We start from the raw sequence: 15,289 nt of genomic DNA on the forward strand, positions 1-15,289 counted from the left end.
TGTAAACACTAGGATGTTAGGTAAGTGAGAGAGACTTGTTGCAAGTAAGGTTAGGGTCGCCAGATTTTGGATATTCAGGAATTAAATCCACTGATGATATATACAAGCTTAAGTTTATCAAAAATATAGTAACTTGTCAACATCCTTTTGCTATTCACTTTAGTTGAGTTTGAAATTTAAAAAATACTTGGCTCGTTTGCAGACAAGGGCAAATAGATAGATATACTAGATAGATATACTTTAATGACAAGCAAATTGTAGGTTTGAAAGATAAATATGAATGCTTGTAATAACTGCAGTGGGAATGCTTAAGAGTTTAATATTTGATGATTAAATATCTAATGTTTAATTAGGAAAGAGGAAGTATATGGGGAAGCAAGACGTGTACTGAGGGCTCTACCAAATCAATCGACAGAGAAGGAAAGCACCCCTACAGTTTTGCCAGCATTTCCTGAAATGGTCCATTATATTCAAGATAAGGTATATTCTCTTTGTTTTATTGAGAGGTTTTATGTGAAATCCAATTGCAGTAATCTAGCTGGTTCAGTGTTGTAATTGTGAATGAACCACTCAGTGACTAGGACAGAAGTAGTAAAAGCTCTTTCTTCAGCAAGAGAAGCAGACATTTTGGGATTCTATTTCTCTTGAAGACAATATGGAAAAACTGGTACAGTGAGTTTTTTTACATTTCAGTTTCAAGGGTATAATTATCTACTTCAACATTTAGAACTACATGTGTACAATGGAAGCACACCTCAACAGAAAGAACACCTTTGAATGTTCATATACCAGTGGGCAGCCCAAAGGGTTCTGAGCAGAAACAAAAACAGACCTTCAAAATATAGTTCTCACCTGGGAGTTTCAGTGAGGGCCAGTAAATATAAGGATTCATTCCTTGTGTTGTCATAATAGTGACGAATCAGAATATCCCAGTCTAGTTTCAGCATCCTTCAAGTAATGATATACATCTCAAGTAGCCTCTGGCAACCAAATCCAGCACCTGGCTTAAACCCAGCAGAACTGTTTCTACTGACAAGAGAACGGGCAGAGACGGTCACTGGTGACTTAAAACCAGTTGCTTCAGGCAGACGAGGCTCATCAGCTCTGGTTGGCAGCTCATCTAGGAGAAGGAAAACTTTTATCTCAACTCTCTGCTGCCCTGTGGCTATACCCACTCATGGGGAAGGCTTCAGCAGTAAACACTGAGCAAAAATCTGGGGGTGGAGTTCCTAGGGTAGTCCTGTGTTGAGTTCAACGCCAACTGGCAACTCCTTCGAAACCACTGGTACCGAACTGTATCAGACTCTGCAGTTCCTTTGGATTCATCAGCTGCAAGGAGAGGGGGAGCCGGTTGCATGGGAAACAACTTGCTGTCCACATCCATAAGACTATGAGGCATGGGAACAGAATTAGGCCATTTGGCCCATCAAATCTGCTCCTCCATTCAATCATGGCTGATCCTTTTTCCCCTTCCTCAACCCTACTTCCCAGCCTTCTCCCCATAACCTTTGATGCCGTGTCCAATCAAGAACCAATCAAGCTCTGCCTCAAATACACCCCATGGCCTGACCTCCATAGCTGCCTGTGGCAAAATTCACTACCCTCTGGCTAAAGAAATTTCTTCAAATCTCTGTTTTAAATGGACACCCCTTTATCCTAATGCTGTGCCCTCTTGTCCTGGACTCCTCCACCACAGGAAACAATTTTTCCATATCTACTCTGTCAAAAGGTTTCATAGAAACACAGAAAATAGCTGCAGGAGTAGGCCATTCGGCCCTTCGAGCCTGCACCGCCATTTATTATGATCATGGCTGATCATCCAACTCAGAACCCTGCACCAGCCTTCCCTCCATACCCCCTGATCCCCGTAGCCACAAGGGCCATATCTAACTCCCTCTTAAATATAGCCAATGAACCGGCCTCAACTGTTTCCTGTGGCAGAGAATTCCACAGATTCACTACTCTCTGTGTGAAGAAGTTTTTCCTAATCTCAGTCCTAAAAGGCTTCCCCCTTGTCCTCAAACTGTGACCCCTCGTTCTGGACTTCCCCAACATCGGGAACAATCTTCCTGCATCTAGCCTGTCCAATCCCTTTAGGATTTTATATGTTTCAATCAGATCCCCCCTCAATGTTCTAAATTCCAACGAGTACAAGCCTAGTTCATCCAGTCTTTCTTCATATGAAAGTCCTGCCATCCCAGGAATCAATCTGGTGAACCTTCTTTGTACTCCATCTATGGCAAGGATGTCTTTCCTCAGATTAGGGGACCAAAACTGCACACAATACTCCAGGTGTGGTCTCACCAAGGCCTTGTACAACTGCAGTAGTACCTCCCTGCTCCTGTACTCGAATCCTCTTGCTATGAATGCCAGCATACTATTGGCCTTTTTCACCACCTGCTGTACCTGCATGCCCACTTTCAATGACTGGTGTATACCGTGTGCTTTAAGTTTGCACACTAATCTCCTGTGTGGGACCTTGTCAAAAGCCTTTTGAAAATCCAAATATACCACATCCACTGGTTCTCCCCTATCCACTCTACTAGTTACATCCTCAAAAAATTCTATGAGATTCATCAGACATGATTTTCCTTTCACAAATCCATGCTGACTTTGTCCGATGATTTCACCGCTTTCCAAATGTGCTGTTATCACATCTTTGATAACTGACTCTAGCGTATTCCCCACCATCGATGTCAGGCTAACCGGTCTATAATTCCCCGGTTTCTCTCTCCCTCCTTTTTGAAAAAGTGGGGTTACATTAGTCACCCTCCAATCCTCAGGAACTAGTCCAGAATCTAACAAGTTTTGAAAAATTATCACTAATGCATCCACTATTTCTTGGGCTACTTCCTTAAGCACTCTGGGATGCAGACCATCTGGCCCTGGGGATTTATCTGCCTTTAATCCCTTCAATTTACCTAACAGCACTTCCCTACTAACATGTATTTCGCTCAGTTCCTCCATCTCACTGGACCCTCTGTCCCCTACTATTTCTGGAAGATTATTTATGTCCTCCTTAGTGAAGACAGAACCAAAGTAATTATTCAATTGGTCTGCCATGTCCTTGCTCCCCATAATCAATTCACCTGTTTCTGTCTGTAGGGGACCTACATTTGTCTTTACCAGTCTTTTCCTTTTTACATATCTATATAAGCTTTTACAGTCAGTTTTTACGTTCCCTGCCAGTTTTCTCTCATAATCTTTTTTCCCCTTCCTAGTTAAGCCCTTTGTCCTCCTCTGCTGAACTCTGAATTTCTTCCAGTCCTCAGGTGAGCCACTTTTTCTGGCTAATTTGTATGCTTCTTCTTTGGAATTGATACTATCCCTAATTTCCCTTGTCAGCCACGGGTGCACTACCTTCCTTGATTTATTCTTTTGCCAAACTGGGATGAACAATTGTTGTAGTTCATCCATGCAATCTTTAAATGAGATCCCCGCTCATCCTTCTAAATTCCAGCGAGTACAGACCCAGAGCTATCAAACATTCCTTGTATGATAACCCTTTTGTTCCTAGAATCATCCTTGTGAACCTCCTCTGAACCGTCTTCAATGCCAGCACATCTTTTCTTAGATGAGGAGCCCAACACTGTTCACAATACTCAAGGTGAGGCCTCACCAGTATCTTATAAAACCTCAGCATCACATTCCTGCTCTTATACTCTAAACCTCTTGAAATGAATGCTAACATGGCATTTGCCTTCCTCACCACTGATTCAACCTGCAAGTTAACCTTCAGGTTGTTCTGCACAAGGACTCCCAAGTCCCTCTGCATCTCAGGTTCCTGGATTTTCTCCCCGTTTAGAAAATAGTCTAAACATTTATTTCTACTACCGATGCATGACCATGCATTCTCCAACATTATATTTCATTTGCCACTGTCTTGCCCATTCTCATAATCTGTCTGTCCTTCTGCATCCTACCTGTTTCCTCAACACTAGCTGCCCCTCTACCAATCTTCGTATCATCTGCAACCTTGGCAACAAAGCCATCTATTCTGTCATATAAATCATTGATATACAGCACAAAAAAAAGTGGTCCCAACACCAATCCCTGCAGAACACCACTAGTTACTAGCAGCCAACAGAAAAGGATGCTTTGCTTCCCACTCACTGCCTCCTACCAATCAGCCAATGCTCGAACCATGCCAGTAACTTTCCTGTAATACCATAGGATCTTAACTTGGTAAGCAGCCTCATGTGTGGCACCTTGTCAAAGGCCTTCTGAAAGTCCAAATGTACAACATCCACTGCATCCCCTTTATCTGCCCTATGTGTAATCTCCTCAAAGAATTCCAGCAGCTTTGTCGGACAAAATTTTCCCTGAAGGAAAGCATGTTGACTTTGTCCTATCTTGTCCTGTGTCACCAAGTACTCCAGAACCTCATTCTTAACAATTGACTCCAACATCTTCCCAACTACTGAGGTCAGGCTAGCAGGTCTATGATTTCCTTTCTACTGCCTTCCTCTCTTAAAGCGTGGAGTGACATTTGCAATTTTCCAGTCCTCTGGCATCATGCCCGAGTCCATTTATTTTTGAAAGATCACTAATGCCTCCACGATCTCGACTGGTACCTCATTCAGAACCCTAGGGTGCAGTTCCTCTGGCTTGGGTGACTTATGTACCCTTAGGTCTTTCAGCTTTTTGAACACCTTCTCCTTTGTAATAGTAACTACGCTCACTTCTCTCCCTTGACACCCTTCAACAGCTGGCACACTGCTGGTGTCTTCTACAGTGAAGACTGATGCAAAATACTCATTTAGTTCATCTGCCGTCTCCTTGGCCTCTGTTATTATTTCTCCAGCCTCATTTTCTAGCAGTCCTATATCCACTCTTATCTCTTAATTTCTTTTTACATACTTTTACTATCCACTTTGATATTGTTTGCTAGCTTGCTTTCATAGTTCATCTTTTTCCTCCTAATGATTCTTCCAGTTGCTCTCTGTAGGGTTTTAAAGAGTTTCCCAATCCTCTGTCTTCCCATTAATTTTTGCTTTGTTGTATGTCCTCTCTTTTGCTTTTACATTAGCTTTGACTTCCCTTGTCAACCACAGTTGTACTCTTTTGCCATTTGAGTATTTCTTTGTTTTTGGAATGCATTTATCCTGCACCTTTTTCATTTTTCCTAGAAACTCACAACTTTGCTGCTCTGCTGTCATCCCTGCCAGCATCTCCTCCCATTTTACTTTGGCCAACTCCTCTCTCATACCACTGTAATTTTGGTAGTTGGGAAATGCTTGAAATTATCTTTAAATAAGAAATAGTGAGGCATCTGGAAAGAAGTAGATCTATCAAGCAAACGCAGCATGGATTCAGCAAACGCAGATCCTGTTTGATAAACTTACTGGCGTTCTTTGAGGATATAACGAGCACAGTGGATAGAGGGGGAACAGATGGACATTACTTACTTGGATTTCCAGAAGGCATTCAATAAGGCACTGCATAAAAGACTTATCCATAAGATAAGGATGCATAGAGGTGGGATGATGTGTCACCATGGATAGAGGATTGGTTAACCAATAGAAAGCAGAGAGTTGGCACACTTGGGTATTACTCTGGTTGGCAATCAGTGGTGTGCCACAGGGGTCAGTGCTGGGCCTGCAACTATTCATGATGTACATTAACAGTCTGGAAGAGGGGACCGAGTGTAGTGCATCTAAAGTTTGCTGATGATACTAAATTGAGTGGAAAAGCAAATTGTGCAGAAGATACGGAGAGTCTGCAGAGAGATATAGATAGGTTAACTGAGTGAGCAAGGATCTCGCTGATGCAATACAATGTTGATAAATGCGAGGTCATCCATTTTGGAAGGAAAAATGGAAGAGCAGATTATTATTTAAATGATGAAAAATTGCAGCATGCTGTTGTGCAGAGGGACTTGGGAGTACTTGTGCACGAATCATAAAAGGTTGGTGTGCAGGTGTAGCAGACTACCAAGAAGGCAAATGAAATGTTGCCCTTCATTGCTAGAGGGTTTGAATTTAAGAGCAGGGAGGTTATGCTGCAACTGTACAGGGTACTGGTGAGGCTGCACCTGGAGTACTGCATGTAGTTCTGGTTTCTTTACTTGAAGAAGGATATACTGGCTTTGGAGGTGGTGCAGAGAAGGTTCATCAGGTTGATTCCAGAGATGAGGGGGTTAGACTGTGGGGAGAGATTGAGTCACCAGGGACTGTACTCACTGGAGTTCAGAAGAATGAGAGGAGGTCTTATAGAAACATATAAAATTATGAAAGGGATAGATAAGATAGAGGCAGGAAAGTTGTTTCCACTGATAGCTGAGACTAAAACTCGGGGTCATAGCCTCAAGATTCGGGGCAGCAGATTTTCCCAGAAGGTGGTGAGTAAGTGGAATTCTTTGCCCAATGAAGCAGTGGAGGCTACCTCAGCAAATATATTTAAGACAAGATTGGATATATTTTTGCATAGTATGGGGTATTAAGGGTGATGGGAAAAAGACAGGTTGGTGGAGATGAGCCCATGGCCAGATCAGCCATGATCTTATTGAATGGCGGAGCAGGCTCAACGGGCCAGATGGCCAACGCCTGCTCCAATTTCCTATGTTCTTATGTTCCTTTACTCCACCGAAATACTGCTGCGTCAGACTTTACTTTCCTACCAAATTTCAAGTTGAATTTAATCATATTGTGATCTCTTAAAGGTACTTTTACCTTGAGCTCCCTAATCATCTCCAGTTCTTTGCACAACTCCCAATCCAGTACAGCTGATGTCCTAGTAGTCCCAACGACAAACTGCTCTGAAAAGCCATCTCATCGGCATTCAACAAACTCTCTCTCGGGGTCCATTTCCAACCTGATTTTCCCAACCGACCTGCATGGTGAAATCTCCCATGCCTATCATAACATTGCCCCTTTGACACACCTTTTCAATTTCCTGTTGTAATCTGTGGTCCACATCCCAGCTGCTATTGGGAGGCCTGTATATAACTGTCATCAGGGTCCTTTTACCCTTGCAGTTTCTTCACTCAACTCACAAGGATACAACGTCTTCTAATCCTATGTCACATCTTCCTGCTGATTTGATGCCATTCTTTACCAGCAGAGGCACGCCACCCCCTCTGCCAAGCTTCCTATCCCTCCGATACAATGTGTAATCTTGGACATTCAGCTCTCAACTACAACTATCCTTCAGCCACGATTCAGTGATGGCCACACCATCATACCTGACAGTCTGTAATAGTGCAACAAGATCATCCACCTTATTTCTTATACTCCATGCATTGAGATATAACATTTTGAGTGCTGTATTTGCTACCGGTTTTGATTCTGCATCCCTAATGCATTGATACTCACCCTGTTGGCTGCAATTATGTCCTATCATCTGTCTGTCCTTCCTGATAGTGTGACAGCACGCTATCTTTGCTTTTTTAGCATCCATCCTATCCTGAGTCCCCTCACTCCAGTTCCCACCCTGGCGGGTGTAGCATATAGGATGCAACATCCATGGTCAGACCCAATTGGGGGGGGGGGGGCTGGGGTGGTCATAAAGTAACAATGGATGTTATTTTGTTGGGTGGGGGTTGATCTGGAGGAATAGTAATCTGCCAAGAAGGGAGAACAGAAACTGGAGCTTCGGTGAGCAGAAAAGGAACATTGGAACTGAGGATGTAGCGAGTAGCCGGGAGAAGGGAACACAGCAAACATAACCTGGATGTCAAATAATCAGATAGCAGATTATCAAAATTTTACTGTATACAATAAATCAGCCTTTCTCAACCTTTTTACTCCAGAGGATTCCTTGAAATAATTTTCAGATTTCAGGGAACCCCTGCTTGAGAATTATTATATCTAGAGCTCACAGTACATTAGTATAATCAGTAATTTGTAGATGTAATAATCCAAAAATAATTGTTAATGCTCTTTTGAGTAGAGAATGAATTTTTAGCCAACCTTTCTTGAAAAAGAACAGTTATTTAAGCTTAGCTTACCTTTCTTGAAATTACTATTTCTTTCTCTTTCATAAATTTTTAAAACTCGTTAGAAAAACATAATAAATTTCTCAATTCTGGGAAGAACTTGAGATAAGCACACGCAGATTTCACCTTCAGCTGAAGTAAGATGATTTCTATCCTTGCTCTTGATACTTGTTAAACAAGAAAAAGCTTGCTCACACATACAGTGGCGTGCAAATGTTTGGGCACCCCTGGTCAAAATTTCTGTTACTGTGAATAGCTAAGCGAGTAAAAGATGAACTGATTTCCAAAAGACATAAAGTTAAAGATGACACATTTCTTTAATATTTTAAGCAAGAAAACTTCTTTATTTCCATCTTTTACAGTTTCAAAATAACAAAAAAGGAAAAGGGCCCAAAGCAAAAGTTCGGGCACCCTGCATGGCAGTACTTAGTAACACCCCTTTTGGCAAGTATCACAGCTTGTAAAAGCTTTTTGTAGCCAGCTAAGAGTCTTTCAATTCTTGTTTGGAGGATTTTCACCCATTCTTCCTTGCAAAAGGCTTCTAGTTCTGTGAGATTCCTGGGCTGTCTTGCATGCACTGCTCGTTTGAGGTCTATCCGTAGATTTTCGATGATGTTAGGTCAGGGGATTGTGAGGGTCATGGCAAAACCTTCAGCTTGCGCCTCTTGAAGTAGTCCATTGTGGATTTTGAGGTATGTTTAGGATCATTATCCTTTTGTAGAAGCCATCCTCTTTTCATCTTCAGCTTTTTTACATATGGTGTGATGTTTGCTTCCAGAATTTGCTGGTATTTAATTGAATTCATTCTTCCCTCTACCAGTAAATGTTCCCCGTGCCACTGGCTGCAGCACAAGCCCAAAGCACGGTCGATCCACCCCCGTGCTTAACAGTTGGAGAGGGGTTCTTTTCATGAAATTCTGCACCCTTTTTTCTCCAAGCATACCTTTGCTCACTGCGGCCAAAAAGTTCTATTTTAACTTCATCAGTCTACAGGACTTGTTTCCAAAGTGCATCAGGCTTCTTTAGATGTTCCTTTGAACCTTTTGAATAGAACCTTTTGACTTGGTCGGACCCAGGCTTCAGGATACCACATGGGAGAGGGTCCCGCACAGTTTGAGCCATCGGATGGGGATACCCACTGTGCCTTTCCATGACTCTCCAAACCGTTTCTTGTACGGGCTGTTCTTGCACACCTTTCCCAGTGGAAAGCTCTTTATGCAGGGGTCTTGCCCCTGTACACTGGGGACCTGAGGTGAAAGGTGTTGCATAGGGCAGTACCGTGTGGCAGGTTTTTAAACAGGTTCACTGACACCCTGTATACTTGTCCATTCTGTGGCCAGGAGGAATCAGTATACCACACTTATATGGGGTGTGAAAGGTTGCAGCCCCTATTTGAGTATCTGAAAGGGCTGCTAATCAGGTTCTGATTGCACTTCAGCCCCGTGCTCCTTGTATATGGGCACCCAGTACGGAAGAGGGTTGGTCGCGAGAAGGGGCCTACTGGTGGGCTTGCTCCTGGGCCTGCCTAAGACGGCTATTCACATGTCTAGGTGGCGGAAAGTCAAGGGCTCTGCCAGGGCCGACAGCCTGCCCCCCTTCTGAGGATACTTTCGTGCCCAGCCCTCTTTGTGGTCACAATGGTTACAGTGGGGGGTTTTTGAGAGCGGGGGACGCCCCAGGGAATTGACTGTTTTATAGACAGTAGTAATCATATTTTAATTTGAATTTATTCACTGTATTGTAAATACTTAAAAGTTTGTACTTTGTGTGTAAATAAACTTATGTAGTTTTGTAAAATGGATGGACTTTTTGTGTCTGTTGTTGCACTAGTTCTGTGAAATGACTCAGAAGATTGTAATTCTTAATCACTAACCTTATCAGAATTATACGTAGGCCTAGAATCCTCCTCTTCCATCACACACCACCTCTTCAGAAATCACCATACTGAATCATCTTTAGAATGAAAATTTCCCTCCAATTTTCTACTACACCAGTAGAATTTGTTCACTTCCATACGTCAGTCAGTGGCGTGAAAGGGGAAGTTGGGACACGTAGCTCATGAGGGAAAGGTTGGCATCACAGCCCAAGTTGGGCGAGTCCATTCAGTGTTCAGGAAATGCACTTCACACTCCTCATCAGCGTACTGTCCTCCCCTCTATGCAATACAGCACTCACCAATTATCAGCCTGCTGTCATCCCCTCAATGCAGTACAGCGCTCACCAATTATCAACCGCCTCCCCTATCTCGCGTTAAAAACTGAGAATAAACATGCTCCTATTGCACACTGCCACACTTGGCCAAGAGAAATTGCTAACAGGACTGCTTGGTCACTAACCACCACTGTGAGCGCTAGCATCGTGTGTTGCGCGAAGTTCAAAAAACAATGTTTTTTATTTAATCACGATCTCTCGTGGAACTGTAAGCAACCTCTCATGAACCCCGGTTGACAAACCCTGCAATAAATGGTCGACACAGACTCAGTGGAATGAAAGGCCATTTTGCATTCTGTATGATTCCATCTGTCTTTGGTGAAGTTAGTAACAGAAATTAAGAATGTGTGACAAATTATCATTGTAATAAACAGGTATACAGTCTAGTTCCCCATACGCTTCACATTATTTATTTCAAAAGGTTATATGAAATGCTCAGTAGTTTGCATCTTGTTGATGACTATCTGCTCACATATATCCTAATTTTTTTGAATGCTTAACTCTTGCCCATATGTGCAAATTTGATTTATCAGCATTTATAGCAATTATTTAAATCTGATGCTAAATAATTTAGTTGGATATGCTGCACTTACAATCCAAGCCTCTTCTGAGAGTCATTCTAAAGAAGTGTGTTTTATTTTAGCTGCACATGACCAGATAGCGATATTTTTAGCCATAATTGAAAACATAGACCATCATCCTTGCTCAACCCTCATCCACTCTTCTACTATCTCTTCAGAGCTTTATTGCTTCCTCAATAAACTTGCTATTACAGTCAGTGCACCCCTTGTCATACCTTCTGTCCTCACTTCTATCTTTCCAAACTTAAGCCCACTAGTTCTGTACATCATCACTATGCCATGATAAACCTGTATTGACTTTATAAAGATTCCTGTCAACTAATACTTCACCTTTTTGATATCTGGTGTCAAATTAGGACATACCAATGTGGTATTCATTTTATAATGACTAGTGGATTCCAGTGCTGTAATGTGACAAACCTTTACCCAATAGAATTTTACTGTTTTAATGTAACAAACTAATTCCTGTTTGGATTAGTGAAACATTCCTATTCCTATTTGGACAGAACGATATTCTAGAGCTAAATGTGAACCTGCATCTGGATCTAAATGTGGACATCCTAGAGAGCCTTGCGTGTTCCTTGTTTATCTGCCCCTGGTCCAGGACTTGCCATCTAAGTGGTCTCTTAAGTTTTATATAGTCGTCTCATTAGTAGGGCTGTTTCATGTAGCTCTATTCAAAAAAAAATTTTCAGTTCCCTGATCTTTAAGACACATAGCTTCTGTCACAGGTTTAAATGCAGTTATATCCTATCTTCTAAATTTAGTCTAAGAAATGCATCTTAACCTTTTCTTTTTTCTCAGGCTTCTCAAAGGATAAAAACTTCAGCAAAGTATGTTACTGGAACACACATCCTGCCATTTAACCCAGCTACCTATGCCGAGGTAAGGAATGTTGAAATGACGGAAACTGGTTTTCCATTTTGCAATGTCCCCTCACTTGAGTATCTAACATAGAAGAAAATAATGCAGTAGAGGGCAAATTGAACAGTAGATTGAATTGAAGAAATGAAAGAACATGATGGCGAAAGAAAACTGGGTGCTTACTGTGAAGCATTTATAGATAAAAATGCTATTGCAGTCAAATTCCCAACATAAGGAACAGAATCATTATCTGTTTATTAGCCAATTGTTTCACTTAATTTGCAATTATTTGTGATGTTAGAATGCTGTTCTTTTTGTTTAGTGGGAGCTGTGGAACTACTCGCGTTAGTTAAGATTAGCATTGTATAATTTATAGTGGTCCATACTTTAGATTTAGGAGATTTATTTTTTATACACTAGAGAAGACTAGAATTTGTACCACAAAGCCTAAAATTCATATGATCATTTATTGCAAGTATAATTTTAAATTTTGAGAGTGCAAAGTTTGTATGTGTCAGAGTAAAAGGTAAAGATTACAGGTTTAAGGAGCCTTGGTTTTTAAGAGATATTGAGGCCCTGGCTAAGAAAAAAAAAATGAGGTACTGGCAGGTAAGAGCAACTGAGGTACTTCCAGAGATTAAGAAATGCAAGGGAACACTTAAAAAAGAAATCAGGAGAGTTAAAAGAAGGCAGGAGGTTGTCCTAGCAGACAACGTGAAGGAGAATCCTAAGGGATTCTACAGATACATTAAGAAGAAAAGGATTGAATGGACAAAATTGGTCCTCTGGAAGATCAGAATGGTAACCTACGCATGGAGCCAAAAGAAATGGGGGGAAATCTTAAATGTTTTTTTGTATCTGTTTTTTCTCGAATCTGTTTTTTCTCGAGAGACAGATACAGTCTATAGAAGTGAGGCAGAGCAACAGCGAGGTCATGGAGCCTATTCAGATTACAGAGGAGGACGTGTTAGCTGTCTTGGAGCAAATTAGGGGTTGATAAATCTCCATGCCCCGACGAGGTGTTCCCTCAAGCCCAGTGTGAGGCAAGTGCAGAAATTGTAGAGGTATTTAAATCATTCTTAGTGACAGATGAAGTGCCAGAGGATTGGAGGATAGCTGATGTTATTCCTTATTTAAGAAAGGCTCTAAAAATAAACCAGGAAATTATAGGCTGACATCAGTAGTGGGAAAATGATTGGATGGAATTCTAAGGGACCAAATATATGAGTATTTGGATAGATAGGGACTGATTAGGGATAGTCAGCATTGCTTTGTACTTAGTAGATCATGGTCCACCAGTCTTAGAGTTTTTTAAAGGAGTTATAAGGAAAGTTGATGAAGGCAAGGTAGTGGATGTTGTCTACATGGACTTACAGTAAGGCATTTGACAAGGTCCCGCATGGAGATTGGTCAGGAAGGTTAGGTCACTAGGCATTCAAGATGAGGGAGTAAATTAGAGTAGACATTGTCTTCATGGGAGAAGCTGTACAGTGGTACTAGATGGTTACCTCTCTAACTGGAGGCCTGTGACTAGTGCAATGCCGCGGGGATCAGTGCTTGTTTGTTGTGTGTCATCGATATCAACAGTCTGTGTGATAATGTGGTTAACTGGATCAGCATATTTGTGGATAACGCCAAGATTGAGAGTTTAGTGGACAGCAAGGAAGATTATCAGATCTTGGAGCAGGATCTGGACCAGCTGTAAAAATGAGCTGAAAAATGGCAGATGGAATTTAATACAGACAAGTGCGAGTTCTTGCACTTCAGCAGGATCAACCAAGGTAGGTCTTACATAGTGAGCGGTAGGGCACTGAGGAATGTGGTAGAACAAGATGAACATGAGGGGAAACCTCTTCACTCGGAGGGTCGTGAGAATGTGGAATGAGTTGCCAGCAAAGTGGTGCATGGGAGCTCAATTTCAATGTTTGAGAAGTTTGGATAGGTACATGGATGGGAGGGGTTTGGAAGGCTATGGTCCGGATGGAGGTCAGTGGGACTAGGCAGTGTAAATAGTTTGACATGGACTAGATGGGCCAAATAGCCTGTTTCGTGCTGTACTTTTCTATGACCCTGTAAACAAAGATATGCAATTTGGGAAAGCCACAAAAATTGTTTATATTCTGAAACATTATTTATTTACTATTCATGAAATGCTTGCTTCCTTGAACAATATTCTCCCATAACAGTGTATTAATACTCTCATTCAAGTTTATTTTCAAAATGATTACATCCCCTTTTGTATTTCTCTTCAGAATGCACAGTAACTATTTTTTTCTGTTCGCCTTGAGTTTATGTAGAAAATAAATATATTTTTGTTCTGCTTAATTCATATATGTTGTTTATGAAAGCCCTTGTACAATGGGAGTTGTGCTACTGTTAACTTTGGAGTTTGAACTGAGCATTTTAATATTTACAATGGGACAGATTTGCTTAGTATATTATTGCTGAGGTTTACTTGGTTACTTCATTCAGCTTTTTCAATCGTTTCCAAAGATAATCCTTTCTCAAGTTATAATAAAATCTTTGTTTTAAGTTATTTCATGCTGACTGTTTATCAAAGAGATTTCTCCATCTTGACAATGCAAACTTGCAGGCAGATGAAGTCCTAAGCTAAACTGACTTCTGCACACAGTGGGCTGAAATATCCTGTACAGAATAGTTTCACTTTGATTTGACGGTGCTTTCCAGTCTGGCTTGTAAATAGTGAAGATTCCATTGGAAACCACCCCTCCCCCCCAACTTCCCACCCTCCAGCCATCTTAAACCTATTCCATTTCCATTTAAATGCTTAAAGTGTTCTTCTGCTCCCATGTCTTAGCATTCAATCTTAACAAAAAAAGCCTTACTCTGTATATGTCCAAGCACATTTGTAGAGGAGATGGTTAAAGTTCCACCCAAGTAGAGTCAAGCAAGATTCTGTCCAGTTGAAATATAAACACCTGTCACTGATAAAACTCCTTTAATTTATAGTGTCATTGAGTCATAGAAAAATATAGCACAGATACATGCCCTTTGGCCCAATCAGTCCATGCCAACCACAGTGCCCACCCAGCTGGTACCACGTTCTTATTATCGGCATTTATCCCTCTAAACCCTGCCCCTCTGTGTATCTATCCAAGTGTATCTTAAATTATTCCATCATCCCTGCATCAACCGCTTGTTCCATTTACTCGCCACCCCATGTGAGAAGGTTGTCCTTCAGTTCTTTTTAAATCTTTCGCTTCTCACACTAAAATTTATACTATTAGTTTTGGACTCCCTTACCCCCAGGAAAAGACTGCACTTTATGTCCCTCATAATTTTAAACATTTCTATAAGGTTTCCCCTCTTTCTTCCATTTTCCAAGGGTAAAGATCTACCCTGGCCAATTTCTTCTTCTAACCCAGGCTTACTCATCCTGGTAACATCAGCACGAATTTCTTTATGCACTGTTTCCAGTTTAACCACTCATCCTATAACAGGGATGAGCAAATGTACTGCTTTGACCAAAACTGTATACAGTGCTCCAAGTTTGGTCTCATCAACAGCTTTACAACTGCAAGGTAATGTCCAGCTCCTATACTCAATACTGTGACTGTAAACCAGGATGCCAAACACCTTTTTCACCAACCTGTCTACCTATGACTTTGCTTTTAATGAACTGTACACTTGTACTCCTAGGTCCCTTTGTTCCATTGCACTTCCTAATGCCTTACAT

At 41.4% G+C, this 15,289-nt stretch overlaps 1 protein-coding gene across 1 annotated transcript in view; it reads left to right on the forward strand.

Moving 5' to 3' along the window:
* ecpas (Ecm29 proteasome adaptor and scaffold) overlaps window positions 1-15,289 on the forward strand; it is a 146,266-nt gene that overhangs the window by 52,804 nt on the left and 78,173 nt on the right. Inside the window, exons 16-17 of the mRNA XM_072258157.1 lie at window positions 354-480; window positions 11,533-11,613. Of these exons, the coding sequence (XP_072114258.1) occupies window positions 354-480; window positions 11,533-11,613 (208 nt within the window). The remainder of the gene's footprint in view (window positions 1-353; window positions 481-11,532; window positions 11,614-15,289) is intronic.

Source organism: Mobula birostris, chromosome 5, assembly GCF_030028105.1.
Source record: "Mobula birostris isolate sMobBir1 chromosome 5, sMobBir1.hap1, whole genome shotgun sequence".
NCBI classification, from domain to species: Eukaryota; Metazoa; Chordata; class Chondrichthyes; order Myliobatiformes; family Myliobatidae; genus Mobula; species Mobula birostris.